Source organism: Amphiprion ocellaris, chromosome 13 (assembly GCF_022539595.1).
Source record: "Amphiprion ocellaris isolate individual 3 ecotype Okinawa chromosome 13, ASM2253959v1, whole genome shotgun sequence".
NCBI classification, from domain to species: Eukaryota; Metazoa; Chordata; class Actinopteri; family Pomacentridae; genus Amphiprion; species Amphiprion ocellaris.
Genome location: NC_072778.1, coordinates 33,420,541 through 33,433,849, shown reverse-complemented (window position 1 = coordinate 33,433,849; position 13,309 = coordinate 33,420,541). Strand labels below are relative to the sequence as shown.

Below are 13,309 nucleotides of genomic sequence, written 5' to 3'. Positions count from 1 at the left end.
GCACACCATTATGTGGCTATGTACAGTACAGAGTGACCTTACACTGTATTCTACTGTTGTGACACTCATAGCATATCCACACAGCAAATTCAAAAGTGTTAAAATTCCAGTGTTAGTGTTGCTAGTTAAAAATACAGTGTCAGTTCAACACTTGTTTAGTTTAATTCAACTACCTGAGAGTTAGTCCCTCAAAAGAGTTGGTGATAATACACAGAGTTACATTTAAACAACTCTGTAAAGTGTTGATTTTAAAATCAACACTTAATAGAGTAACTCCCAGCATTCCAACGTATCTGTGACGTGTTTGCCTAAAGAGCGGGACGGATAGAGCGGCTGCAGCGGAGCACAACTGTCTTTTCCCTTGTACAAATGAGGATCTTTGTGCGCTTAAATGAATGTCGGCACGTTTAATTAATAACACTTCTATGCAATAGTATTTTATTTGTGACAACAATAGGTGTCGCTGAAACCTGTCTGCAGCTAACATCGCGGCAAGGTAAGTTAGCATGATTGTTGTATGCTATTTGTCGCTTTTGCACACAAGTGTCGATAAATATACAAACATATGTGTAACCTACATGAATACACATTTGTTTAACATGCTACATTTGCACAGCTGCACATTTTGTAAGGGGTCAGAGTTTGCTAAAGTGATGTAACACGTGCATGGCAGGTTAACCAAATATTTCCCAGAAAAAAATCTGAAGGCCACTTGTCATTTCGACAATCAAATCCATGTCAAGTTGGTGAGGAGTGCAATTAGCTTTGATCTAGTCTTGTCGAATGGTTGTTGGCATTACATGGAGCGGGGGTGGGGGTTCGGTTGAGCTGCTGCTGCTTGCCCGAGACAGCTGCTGCAGACTTCCTGCTGTATTCTTCCACCGGAGGAACACCTCCACACACCGGGCCACCACACCAGCCACGCCAAGCATTGCTTCGTTTAAAACATTTTAAGTTTAAAAAACGCTAACTTTTCAAGCTAACGTTACCGCAGCCACACATGCTGGTGAATACCACTTACGTAGCTGTGCATCTTAACGTCGCTGCCACGTTTATGTCTCAGGGCGACGTTATTTTGCTAAGCTAACGGAGCATAGTTGATAGTGTACCGCTGTTTACGGGTAAGTGTGGGTGTTTATAGCAGAATAACTAGCGAGCCGTCATTCTAGCAAGCAGGCCAAGCTTCAGTAGCACGTCACTGTGCTGGTGGCTCCCATCGTCCAGGTAGCAAGTAATGCTAAAACTTAAAACGAATACTCAGAGTCTAGTAAAGCTAGGCAAAATGTTCCTGCCTCTACACATCCATGGTGATCATAGTGTAAATGATGGCACAGTGTGGATGTCTTTTGTCCTTTTTTCTTCATAGTGCATCATGTTGGTTAAGGTGCGATTTGGTGAAACACAGAAGTATGTCAGAGTGGCTGAGACTGAAGATGGCTATGATGATTTCAACACATTTCTTCAAAAAGGTTGGCATCACTTTTCATACAGCCCACAACGTTTCTGGCTACATGTTATAACACCTATTGAATTTATGTGGTATTCGAATATTTTGTTTATGTTAGCCATGTCCTGCCAAAAACAAGCATGGAAAATGCCAGGTAATGTTCTTATTGTATTTTTTCTATTGCTCTAAATCTAATATTTTTATCAGTTATTCAAAAGTTAGATCTTCCACTTGAGACTGAGCTGCACTTGACAGATGAATCAGGGACAGAAGTTGATGCAGATGTGTTTGAGGAGCTCTTGCAGGCAGGGAACCTCACTGTTAGGGTGGCATTGGAAAAGTCAACAGGTGAGACTCAACCTTGTTAGGGAAGGAGTATAATGAATATTGTGGAGAACACATGATTTTTTTTTTTATTTTGTGTTTACATTTGGTAAAAAATTGTTTACAGTTGTACTTCAGCATGATCTTTCATATACTTCGCTGGAGTCACCCATGTCAGACAGCTCATCTGGGTCAGTGTCAGGAGTGTCCTCGCTAGCATCCTCTGATTCATCAGATGCAACAGTGATTGTTCATACAAACGGAGGGAGGAGAACCCATGCTGAACGGGAATCAGCAAAAGAGGTGTGTTGCTTTTGTAACAAATTCTATTAGTTATCAGATATCAGACACAAAGATGTTGTATAGTTAAACTGATGGTGATGGATAATTCTAACTATTATTCTTTATCTTTTAGATGGTGAGAAATGCTCTGAAGGCTAAACCAGGTGGACAGTTTATTTTGGATGAATATGACAAAATGAAAACATTGATGGATAGCACAAGGAGAAAGTTGGTAAACCTTCTTGTGGCCAACATGGTTGAAATTCATGGGTAAGTTTCATATTCATAATGTTCTTTACTTAATATAGAAATTATTTTTAAAACAAGCATACTCATTGTAAGGGATTGCATATCAGTAAAGCAATGTTTTAAGGCTAAAACATTATACAAAAACTAAATTTGAGGGACTGCTACTAACTGAAGCAAGAAAAAGCAAAATTTGTATCTTTTAAACACTGAATTGTTGTAGCAATGCCATGTTTATCTTTCAGGAGGAGCCCACCCATCTCTGTTCGAAGTACATGTGCTCTAGGCATCATCTCTCTATTTCCCAGCCTCAGAGATCCATATTCGGACAAGGGATATGTAAGTTTATAAATTAAAAACTTGTATGTCAATTTATGGACCAGTAATATGTTTGGAATTTATGTAACAATCTATTGTTTTAATGTTACAGGAACACTTCTATGACCCAGAGAGTGGATCTGGCTACTTGGCCTGGAGGATAAAGACTGTTCAGCGCAACACTGCAGCTCAGCCCCAGAGATGCTCCACAAGCACAACCTATCAAGATAGTCCAAAGAGAAAGAGGGATGTTCTCTGCACTGATAAGCAGCTGCTTGGTGAGCACTGTCATGAAGCAATATCCTTTTTGAAACATTCAACTGATGAATCAGCCATCAAAGAGCGAATGAGGGCCACATTTCAGTACCGTCAAACACTGGTTCAAGATCAGCAGTGCTCTTCGACAGTCTTTGACATCTTCCCACGATTCCTCGACATCACTGGCTTGGTAAGAAAGACAACTTCTTTTGTAAGTGAATTGTTACTCAAAGTATATGCTTAAGGTGCATGAGTATACAGTGTGTGTTTTCCTGTAGATTGAACAAGACTTCACCATGATGTTTGGAGAGGAAGTGTCGGGCAGATTTTTGGCAAAATGGCCTACCTTTTTCAAGCCTAGAATCCTGGCAGACTGCAAAAAACTGACTTCTAATGAGCACATTGAAGAACTCATGTCATTGCAGCATGACTCAGGTGGGTCTGGTTAGCTTGGCTCATTCTTCTCTTTGAAATGTCTCAATTATTTATGATGTGAATGAGTCTAATATTTCTCCTATTTTTCCCCTAGGCTGGGACAGTGATCTGTCCAGCATTCTTCTGTTGGTTCACCTGCTTCCTCCCACCCCCAAAGGCCACAAGAAGAGTGCTAAAATCAGCCCATGCCAGGCTGTTGACCATGTTGTGAGATATTTGCAGGTATGCAAATAGTAGTGTTGCAATTATTCTGATGATCCTACTTCTTGGGTTGAAGCACTTTTTATATTTGCTTAGGTAGACATTTGAACTTAACAACGGCATATTTTCTCATAATTCTTTATGTTTTGTTCAAGATGGGAGCCAGTGTTGAAACCTTCCTTGCTGGTGTGGAGCCGGGCCAGCCCTTCCTCCTTGGTGTTGGTGAAAAGAAGAGCAGCATCCAAAGATACTATGTCATCATTGATCACAAGGCCATCCCTTGCAAGGCACAGACATCCCTTGCAGCTTTCGATGAGCTCTTCAAAGCACACTTCATCTTCAGCGTCAGTTACCATGAATCCCTCTACAACTTCTATACGTTCATCCAAACCACAGTTTTTAACATTGACATCGGAAAGGCTAAGGAAACTCCCAGAGTCAAGGAACTAAGAGCAAGATTTTTTCATGATGCTTGAGGGGATAAATATCCATGGATGCAAATATTTTTCTTTGTTATGTCTGTAAGGCATGCCACAAAAGTTCTGCACTGCTTTGTCAGCATTTAAGACTTCACCATGGTCTATATCCTGGAAAGACATTACGCTTAAAATGTGGACAGCCAGGATGTTCTTCTTTGTTTTGCACTTATTCAGGTTTCAAGAAGCATCTTGTTCATTTCCACAGAGATGTTGCTGTGACTAATACTGCTGACAATGTGGACACTCAGAATGAAGTTGATGAGCCCTCAACTTCACAGACAGTCACCAAAGCCTCTCCAACAACTACCCAGCTCTCTGTTGACAATGATCATGTGTTAAACATGTGTGCTTCTGTTGTAGCACAGTTGCAAGCATCTGGTGTTGCTGAGAGCACAGTCCAAGCAATGGTGGGATCCATGGAGGACCTTGTAAATGACATTAATAGACAAGCAAGAGAGGCAGTTCTCAGCTGTTCTTCAGAAATTCAAGGTACGGATTTGGAAAAGAAGGTGGAAAAGTGCTTTGATCAACTAGGAAATCCTTTCTCATCCTTGAACACAAGAGTAAAACGTCAGAAGTTCTTTGAGGACAAATGGGAAATTGTTGAGCCTGTCGAATATGTTCTTGGGGTGCGATTTGATGTTCGCAGAGATCAAACAACTGGCGTTTACTGTCAGGTCCCTGTAACAGATAAATTTGTGTACACACCCATCCTGGGAACTCTTAAGTCAATGTTCAAGAACACTGAATTATGTGAAAGTTTCTTCCAAGCCAAACATCACGAAGAAGGCATTTATAAAGACATATGTGATGGTTCATACTTCAAGAGTAACATTTTGTTTTCTCAGAAAAAGCAATGCTCTACAGATTCAACTTTATTTTGACGAGTTTGAGACAGCAAATCCCTTAGGTTCAAAGAAAGGTATTCACAAACTCGGTTGTATTTACTTTATATTGAGGAACCTGCCCCCAAAATATAATTCTGTGTTGATGAATATACATGTTGTGGCACTCTTTCACTCACAAGATCTGAAGACTTATGGGTTTGATGAGATCCTAAAGCCTCTTGTTGACGATCTTAAAATACTTGAAACACAAGGAATTGAGGTGCCTTTCTCAGACTCACCATTACTTGGTTCTGTTATACAAGTAACGGGTGACAACCTAGGTTTACATGGACTGTTCGGTTTTGTTGAGTCCTTCAGTGCTACATATTTCTGTAGATTTTGTTTGACAAGTAAGGATGAGTCACAGTCTGTCTTTACTGAAGATGACCCTGGCATGATTTTTCGTACAAAGGAAATCCATGCAAAACACTGTGCAGCTCTACATGAAAATCCTATGTTGAGGTTCCACATTTGGTGTCAAAAAGACATGCTTGCTCAATACATTGCATTTTTTCCACACCTCTGACAACTATGCAGTTGACATAATGCACGATTTACTTGAAGGTGTAGTACAGTACGAACTCAAACTTGTCTTTCAGTACCTTGTAAACCAGAAGTATCTGTCTTTGGAATCATTGTCACAGAGGATCCAAACTTTCAACTATGGTTATATTGAGAGAAAAAATAGACCAAGTGGGTTGAAAAATGGATGAGGCTAGCAAGGATCTTGGATTAAATGCAATTCAGTCATGGTGTCTTGTAAGAAATACTCCTCTTATTTTTGGTGATGTATTGGAAAGAAATAACTGTTACTGGAATCTGCTCCTCCTCTTGATTCAGATTGTGAATATAGTTTTTTCACCCATTGTAACTAACGGTATGACATACTATTTGAAGCACTTGATTAAGGACCACCATAAGCTATTTAAATGTTTGTTTTCACAAAAAAGATTGATTCCAAAGCATCATTTCATGCTACATTATCCACGTTGTATTCGAAAAATAGGTCCACTCCTTCATGTATGGTGCATGAGGTTTTGAGGCCAAACACAACTTTTTCAAAAGATCAGTGAAAAATTTCAAAAATATCACAAAATCATTGGTGAAACAACACCAGAGACAGTTAGCTTACCACTGGGAGAATTTTAATTTTCAGAGGTTTGAGTTTGGTCAGTGAAAAACGAAACCATTGATCGCCTCGAGGGAGGTGAGGTTTTAAGTTCTGTTTTTGATGTTAATTTATATTGTGAAGTGTCAACCACGAATTGGGTGAAGAACTATGGAACAGAATATCAGATTGGTATGTTTATTTGTACTGGAACAAAAATGGAAATACCTATTTTCAGAAAGATCACCAACATCATTGTGCATGATGGGCAAGCTTTCCTTTTGACTTGCAGAGTGGACACTCTTTATTTTGATGATCATTTCAATGCATACTGTGTTGATGAGAGAGCAGATTCATTTTCTGTTTTCCCAGTTAAGGAACTGATTTATCACAGACCCTATGACAAACAGTTTTCTAATGAGATGTGTGAAAAAATATACATTGTGCCACACTGTCATATTTTGTGACCTGTGTTGTATTGCAAAGCAGTGCTGTTTTTATGTGGTGTGCTTGTTTGAAATACAGGCTGATTCAAACTGCAACTTGTGTTGTTTTCTTTGTAAAGTCAAGTGACATGCATTGTTTTGGGAGTAAAATTGGGGGTTATTATTTGATTCCCAGTAGTACTTTTAAACTAAATAATAAAAGATTTTTATTTAGATTAGAATTTTATAACACTTTCCATAGAGTTAATATAGTTTAAAACCTTATTCAGTGTTAAAACTACACTAATAGTGTTGACTTTTAACACTACACACTAGTATAGTGTAAATTCAAACACTGATGTGTGTTAAATTTCAACTACTGAGAGTGTTGTTCCAACTCTGTCACAGTGTAAACTGTTTGAACACTTTCAAAAGTGTTGTTTATAACTCGATCTAGAGGTGGACCAATATAAACACTTTAGAAGTGTTGAGATTAACTCTGTAGGAGGTTGAATTAACACTTCCAAATTTGCTGTGCAGGACAGCATTCACCAGTCAGCAGCTGCTGGAACTGGAAAACCAGTTTAAGCTCAACAAGTACCTGTCCAGGCCTAAACGCTTTGAGGTGGCCACTTCTCTCATGCTGACTGAGACTCAGGTTAGAATATAGATTAACAGAAACACACACGAGTGTTGCAGTATTCGATAACATACTTTTCACAGCCCAGTCACTTATATTTGTAATCACATTGCCTGCTCTCTGGTATGTTAAGATGTATGCATTAAGAATGTGCCAATATACCCAATCGACTCATACTTCTTCTATTTATTTTTAAAATAAATAATGGATTTTTACAGGAAAGCTATCCAATGTGCTGTAGCTGCCCAGCAATGACACTACTAAACAGACATGGGCATATTCTTAGTGATATGAACATTGTCTCAATAGTAGATCCACTGACAACAACAACAAAAGAAAGATTGTTATTTAGTGGAAGTTCACTGTCAATAAAGCATCACAAAATTACATTCCATACAAAATCCCTCACTAAAAAACACATTAAAATGTCATTTTTCAGTAGTTTGAATTAAATTCACCTTCAGTAATATAGATTCTTTCCAATGGATGGGGGTTTGGTAAAAACAAACTAACAATATTTTATTTGATTGAAACAATGCTTCAAAAGAGTCTGAATGAAATAACCCAGGGTATATCTTGTCTTGTTGACCGTCATCAATATTTAAAAAGGATAATAGTGTTCCACTCTTTGTAGCACTCTTTTCCTCTCCAGCAACAAACCCACTAACAGAAGGCCACTGTTTATTTCTTGCACCCCACATAACTTCATTTTTTAACACTCTCGTGTTTTCTGTTATTTTAGGTAAAGATCTGGTTCCAGAACAGACGCATGAAGTGGAAGAGAAGTCGCAAAGCCAAAGAACAAGTAACCCCAACCTCCCTGACAGACACAGAAAGAACCGGGATGGACATACAGAGCATGAAGCCTCATGGTGGCTCTCACAGGTCGAGCATGGAGGATGATGATGAGATTGAAGGGGAGGATGAGGATGAGAAAGAGGAGATAGAGGTGCTGAGGGAAGGCTCCATCAGCTTCACACGACATGCAGGAAGAGGAACAGGGAACTACAGCTCTTACTCTGAGGAGGAGCTAGAGGAGGGAGACCGAGGAACACGGAGTGGGGTTTTCCCACAGTGATAAACTTGAGCATGCTTTTATTATATGTCTTTTTTATGTTTATTGCTATTGAAATGACTTGGTGGCATGATGAGGATCTTTCTTTTTTCATGACCCATTTCTTAGTCCCATATCTCTACCTGGACCTTCCACATAAGCAGAGGATGTTGATTTCTGCACACTTGATTAGGTATGATTATTGCATTAAACCAGGATAGTCTTTATGTACCTGGACATTTAATGGTTTAATAGCCAGCAATCCATTCATGAGTTAAGACTTCAAAATCAACGAATAGCTCCGGCTTATAATATTTAACTGTATGATTACTAGTGATTTAAAAAGTATAGCAATGTAAAGCCTGTGTCCCTGTTCGGTCACTGGCAATACGACGATTTATTTATAAATGTACTTAGACTGTATGAATGGTTGGTAATAGCACTTTCAAGGAAAATATCTTGAAGACTGATGTTGTAAAGAGTATGTGTTACATTACTATCCACGCTGTTCTGATCTGTTACAAAAAGCTGGGCAACTATTAAAATAGAAAACCTGGATTCACCTCCACTCAGTTAAAGTTTCAGGGCATTATAATCGTGTGGCAAAAAAAAACAATGCTACTATGGATTTTGTAGTACTTTATAGGCAATAAGATTTTGTTGTATAATATTTAATACTTTGCTTTATTGTATCTTCTTGAAACTGCATGTTGTATTTAGTTAAAGAGACACACACACAAAGAAATGTCTGCATGTACTGTATGATATATGAAATTTACTGTAAACATGGCATTTTCCTTGTATTTTGTAAAATGTTGTCAATATAATTTAACATTTATAGAATTTAATATATTCCACCTTCAATGCGAATTTAGTGACTTTTGTGGAGACAAATAGTTGGAAAAAATAAAGTTCAATTCATAACTGCGTGTTGAGTTAAGTACTTAGGACTTACAAATGAGAAACGCAATTTACAATTTAAGACGTAACGTTTGCAAATATCCCTCATCGGCTGCCGTAATTCCTGTGGCGATACAACTGTTAGTTGTTTCTATGGAGACGCCGTAGCTGACAAACTTTAGCCTGTACTTGGCGGTGCTTTCTTCTCTCCGGTGGAATAAAAAGCACTAGTTTGTCAGTGTGTGCCGCTTGTCGTCGAAGGTAAGGTTGCTTTTTGCGTGTTACACCGACCATTTTCAATTTAGCATGAGCGTTATGTATAGCCAAACGTTTCTACGTCCAGTGTTAGCCATGCCACAAGCTAGTTTGCTCCTTAATATAACACTACGTTAGTTCAGAAACACTGATCCAGCTTGGTCTTTATATGATCATATATTTAGGACAACTCGCTGTTAGAGTGACACTGTATTATGTGTGTTAATTGTGTGAAGTTACTCATTCTCAACACAGAAAACTCATTTTCTCTCTTCTCTTTTCCCCAGCCATGTTAGCTGAGGCTCGGGGTCCTGACCCTCTGATATCAGTAGATCCATGGAAGCCCTCCACCCTTGGAAAGGATATCAAAGTAAAGTCTGAACAATAACAATTTGGCATCATTAATGAACTCTTCATAATTGACCTTTCTGAATCAAACCAGTGTAAAGCTTTGTGTTTAATTTCAGTTTAAGTCCCACGCTGAAGCAAAATGGTCCATAAACTACAGCATAAGATCTATCATCTAGTATAAAACTGTCTTGTTCTGTTCTCTCTTGTCTTCTTGCTTTTAAAGAAACTTTTGGTGGAGAACAGTTTGTTTAACAGACACAATATTGTTAATTGGCTAGTGTCTGCTATACTCTTCATTATTAGCTGCTTTGAGGCACTTCTGTCCGTGTAGAAAACATGATGATTTATGAATGGTTACTGGTCACTCTAAACTGTGCACACGTCATTTCAGAATAACACAACTGAGTAACTACAGATAACTTCCCTTTTCCGAAGGGAACGACTGTTTAAGCACCACAGTAAACATTGAATGTTGATTTACTAGCTTTTATCAGTGTCTTTTCCCAAAACTCACATCTTGTGCAACGTCCCACCTGGCAGGATCCAGGGATTCAGCACAGGCAACGTGGTGGGAAGCACCAAAGGCGGGCATCTAGTCAAAGAAGCTGCTTCATGGGTTTGGAAACTAGGCGAGAGCTGGTCTGGGAGGACTGGGACCTGGGAGGAGAGTTCACCAAGACTTTAGTGCTGAGGAACATTCATAAAAAGCTGCAAAAGCTACACATAAGGTCTTATAAACTCACAAACACACACACACACAGCCTCAAACTATACAATTTAAATTTGATGCACAGGGTAACATGTCTCCCTCTCTTCTTCTCACAGACCTCCAGCATCCAAGTGTTTTTCTACTTCGATAGCTGAGATAATTGTCCTCAGTCCAGGGACTTCTTTCTCAATACCAGTCACTTTTAGACCGTACCAAAGGGTAAGACATCCCAAAGTTGTACAGAATAGCATTTGTATTTTGAAAACAGTCTCCACCACGGTGGGGATACATTCATGTACTTAATCTGGGCCTATATAGAAAGCAGATAACAGTTAAAAGTAATTACCTAAAATGTTTAATGAATCTCCACAAACATTTACGATATGAATGAACAACTGCATTTGATAAGTCTCAAGACCAAGGGTTATGTCATAGATGAGGACTTCTCCAAAAGAAACTACGAAAATTAGAATATCACAAGCCCATTATATGCCAACTCATATAGACATAAAACAAGTTAAGTAAAACAAAACAAAAAACATAATACGACACCACAAGAAAATATGGTCCAGCTAAAGACAGAAATGGCTACAAAAAAGGATCCATCTATCCATCCATTATCTATACACTGCTTAATCCTCATTAGGGTCACGAGGCAGCTGGAGCCTATCCAAGCTGATAGGGTGAAGGCAGGAGACACCCTGGACAGGTTGCCAGTCTATCATGGAACTACATATAGAGACAAACAAGCACACTTGCATTCACACCTATGGACAATTTAGAATGAACAATTAACCTCAGAATGTTTTTGGGCTGTGGGAGGAAGCCGGAGTACCCGGAGAAAACCCACGCATGCACAGGGAGAACATGGAAACTCCATACAGAAACATCCCAGGTCCAGGCCGGGACGCAAACTGGGGATTTTCTAGCTGCAAAGCGATGGTGCTAACCACCAAGCCCTGCAGCCCTCTACAAAAAAGAAGATGATCTATATGAATGTAAAATGACCTATTTCTCCTGTTTCATTCCCTCTGCCTGTATAAAACAGGGTGAGTACGAGGACAGCATTGAGTTTCAAGGCAAAGAGGGCAGCTTTCAAGTATGCCTCCGTGCCATCATTCCCTGTCATGTCCTGGAGGTGCCTGACTCTGTGATGCTCCCACTCTGTGCTGTCCAACACTCATCACACACTAATTTCCTGTTAAAAAATGCCAGGTACATATGAGTGTAACTATGTGTTGGGAGGTAACAAAGTTAAATCAAAAACTTTTTGTTATACTTTATATACCTTATTGATGCATTTCTCCTTTTCCTTCCGATGCCATCCAATTGTTTCTTCTTACAGTAAACTCCAGACAAGCTTCCAATTTGAATGTGATACACCATTCCAGCTGAATCCAAAGCAAGGCATGTTGAAACCCGGCCAGGAGTGTCACATCACGGTGGTCTTCCAGCCACAGGAGGCGCTGGTGTACCAGCAGCATGCTTACTGCTGGTTTGGAGAAGAAGGGGACAAGGCTGAAAACTGCTGCACTGTGCTTCTGCAGGCACTAGGTACTGTAAGAACAATTGAGACTGGAGGTAATAATTAGGCCCAAAGATTTGGCTACTGGAAATTTGACAACTTACCAGCATTGACAGTTTACATGCATATCCAGTACGAATCACTTCTCAAACAGCATGGTCGGTACCTCTCAGCAGTTTCTATAATTATGTGGTCCAAATGAATGGGTTTGGTGCACTACCAAGCTCAAAGAATTGCTGCCACATGCTGTCAGCTTGATTACTGGTCTGGTTACATGAGCAATGTTTATTAGAACTGTGAAAAAACAAAAAAAAAACAATATTTCATATATTTTAAAGTTGCAAAACACAAAATACAGATTTTCAGTGTTAAACTACACTCCTTAGTTACATATGTCAAACAGTCTTTCAAGTCTACAACTGGTCAAAGAATGACTTATTCATCCTTCAAGCAAAGCACTAAAACGACTGATATCAAACAACTGTTCTCAATTCTGACTGTGTTTTACTTTGGACATGTGAAAAAAGATGTATGCTCCCCCCTTTTTTTTTTTAAATTTTGGCTTTGTCTTTTTTGTGTAGGCAGTGTGAGTCTGTATTATAGTTTAAAACATGTGGCAATGCAGTGTATATTTAATCTCACTATGCTGTGGGGAAAATACAATCCAAGACCCTTTCTCTTGTTATCTTTTCAGCCAAATACCCGTATCTTCAGTTGAGAAATCCCAGTAGCCAGGAGGAAGAAGGATGGGGTGATCCGGTGCTGCAGTTTGGTTCTGTGGTAATTGGCCAATGTTTGCGGAAACACTTTGACATCTTTAATCCCTCTCCGGTGGGTAGAACATATACATTCACAAATGCACACTCTCAGTGGTGGTGTTTTTTTTTTTTTTTTTACATGTCTCTTTTTGCTTCTCTTCTCCAGGTAACTGTATCTTTTTCTCTATCACCACTGTCAGGTGGCATACCCTTGCTTGGATCAGTATTCAGCTGTGATGTCACCAGGGGTAATGTGGCACCTGGTGGATCACTACGAGCTACAGTCACTTATTCTCCTGCTATAGTGAATACTGTCTCTGTTGAGTATTTGATTCTAAAATGTAGGGGGGCACTCAATGAACCTCTGCTGAAACTCACTGGAAATTGCATAGGTAAGGCACACATACAATTGAAAAATCTGTTCTAAGAAAAATAAACACATTTATACTCCTGTAGTCAAAACTAAATGTAAGATGTAATCAATGCATTTGTAGAAAAATATTTTTTGTTTGCTAGGTCCCAAAGTTTCCTTGTCCTCCTCTGTGGTGGACTTTGGATGTGTTGAGGAAGGAGCATCAGTTGTACAGACAGTCAAGCTGGTTAATTCTTCTCCTGTTGAGGTCATCTACAAATGGGATATTGACTGTAATGGAAACAGTGTGTTTAGTATCCTACCAGCAAGTGGCACTTTACTTCCACAAGCTACA

At 39.2% G+C, this 13,309-nt stretch overlaps 2 protein-coding genes across 7 annotated transcripts; both read left to right on the top strand.

The window, feature by feature from the left end:
* Positions 1-84: 84 nt before the first annotated feature.
* On the top strand, positions 85-4,841 carry LOC129350330 (uncharacterized). 6 transcript variants are annotated; one of them, XM_055016459.1, is made up of 10 exons: positions 85-496; positions 1,367-1,469; positions 1,655-1,795; positions 1,899-2,074; positions 2,187-2,323; positions 2,545-2,638; positions 2,730-3,065; positions 3,154-3,310; positions 3,405-3,532; positions 3,667-4,841. In XM_055016459.1, the coding sequence occupies exons 2-10, from the start codon at positions 1,373-1,375 to the stop codon at positions 3,985-3,987; spliced, it is 1,587 nt and encodes a 528-aa protein (XP_054872434.1). In that variant the 5' UTR covers positions 85-496; positions 1,367-1,372; the 3' UTR covers positions 3,988-4,841. The 6 variants fall into 6 exon arrangements, with proteins under 6 accessions (XP_054872434.1, XP_054872433.1, XP_054872432.1 ...); XM_055016458.1 differs by having other exon boundaries at positions 85-1,121; XM_055016457.1 differs by having other exon boundaries at positions 85-1,469.
* A 1,362-nt stretch (positions 4,842-6,203) lies between these two features.
* On the top strand, positions 6,204-8,568 carry LOC129350326 (motor neuron and pancreas homeobox protein 1-like). The gene is made up of 3 exons (XM_055016431.1): positions 6,204-6,253; positions 6,951-7,068; positions 7,793-8,568. The coding sequence occupies exons 1-3, from the start codon at positions 6,204-6,206 to the stop codon at positions 8,126-8,128; spliced, it is 504 nt and encodes a 167-aa protein (XP_054872406.1). The 3' UTR covers positions 8,129-8,568.
* Positions 8,569-13,309: the final 4,741 nt, after the last annotated feature.

What these genes read in the sequence shown, in the direction of transcription:
- LOC129350330 (XM_055016459.1), top strand. Translation starts at nt 1,373, where the DNA reads ATGTTGGTTAAGGTGCGATTTGGTGAAACACAGAAGTATGTCAGAGTG. An exon ending in TCCTCGACATCACTGGCTTG is followed by an intron (nt 3,066 to 3,153) that starts GTAAGAAAGACA and finishes GTTTTCCTGTAG; the next exon opens with ATTGAACAAGACTTCACCAT. An exon ending in GTCATTGCAGCATGACTCAG is followed by an intron (nt 3,311 to 3,404) that starts GTGGGTCTGGTT and finishes TTTTTCCCCTAG; the next exon opens with GCTGGGACAGTGATCTGTCC.
- LOC129350326 (XM_055016431.1), top strand. Translation starts at nt 6,204, where the DNA reads ATGGAAATACCTATTTTCAGAAAGATCACCAACATCATTGTGCATGAT. An exon ending in AACATCATTGTGCATGATGG is followed by an intron (nt 6,254 to 6,950) that starts GCAAGCTTTCCT and finishes TTTGCTGTGCAG; the next exon opens with GACAGCATTCACCAGTCAGC. An exon ending in TCATGCTGACTGAGACTCAG is followed by an intron (nt 7,069 to 7,792) that starts GTTAGAATATAG and finishes CTGTTATTTTAG; the next exon opens with GTAAAGATCTGGTTCCAGAA.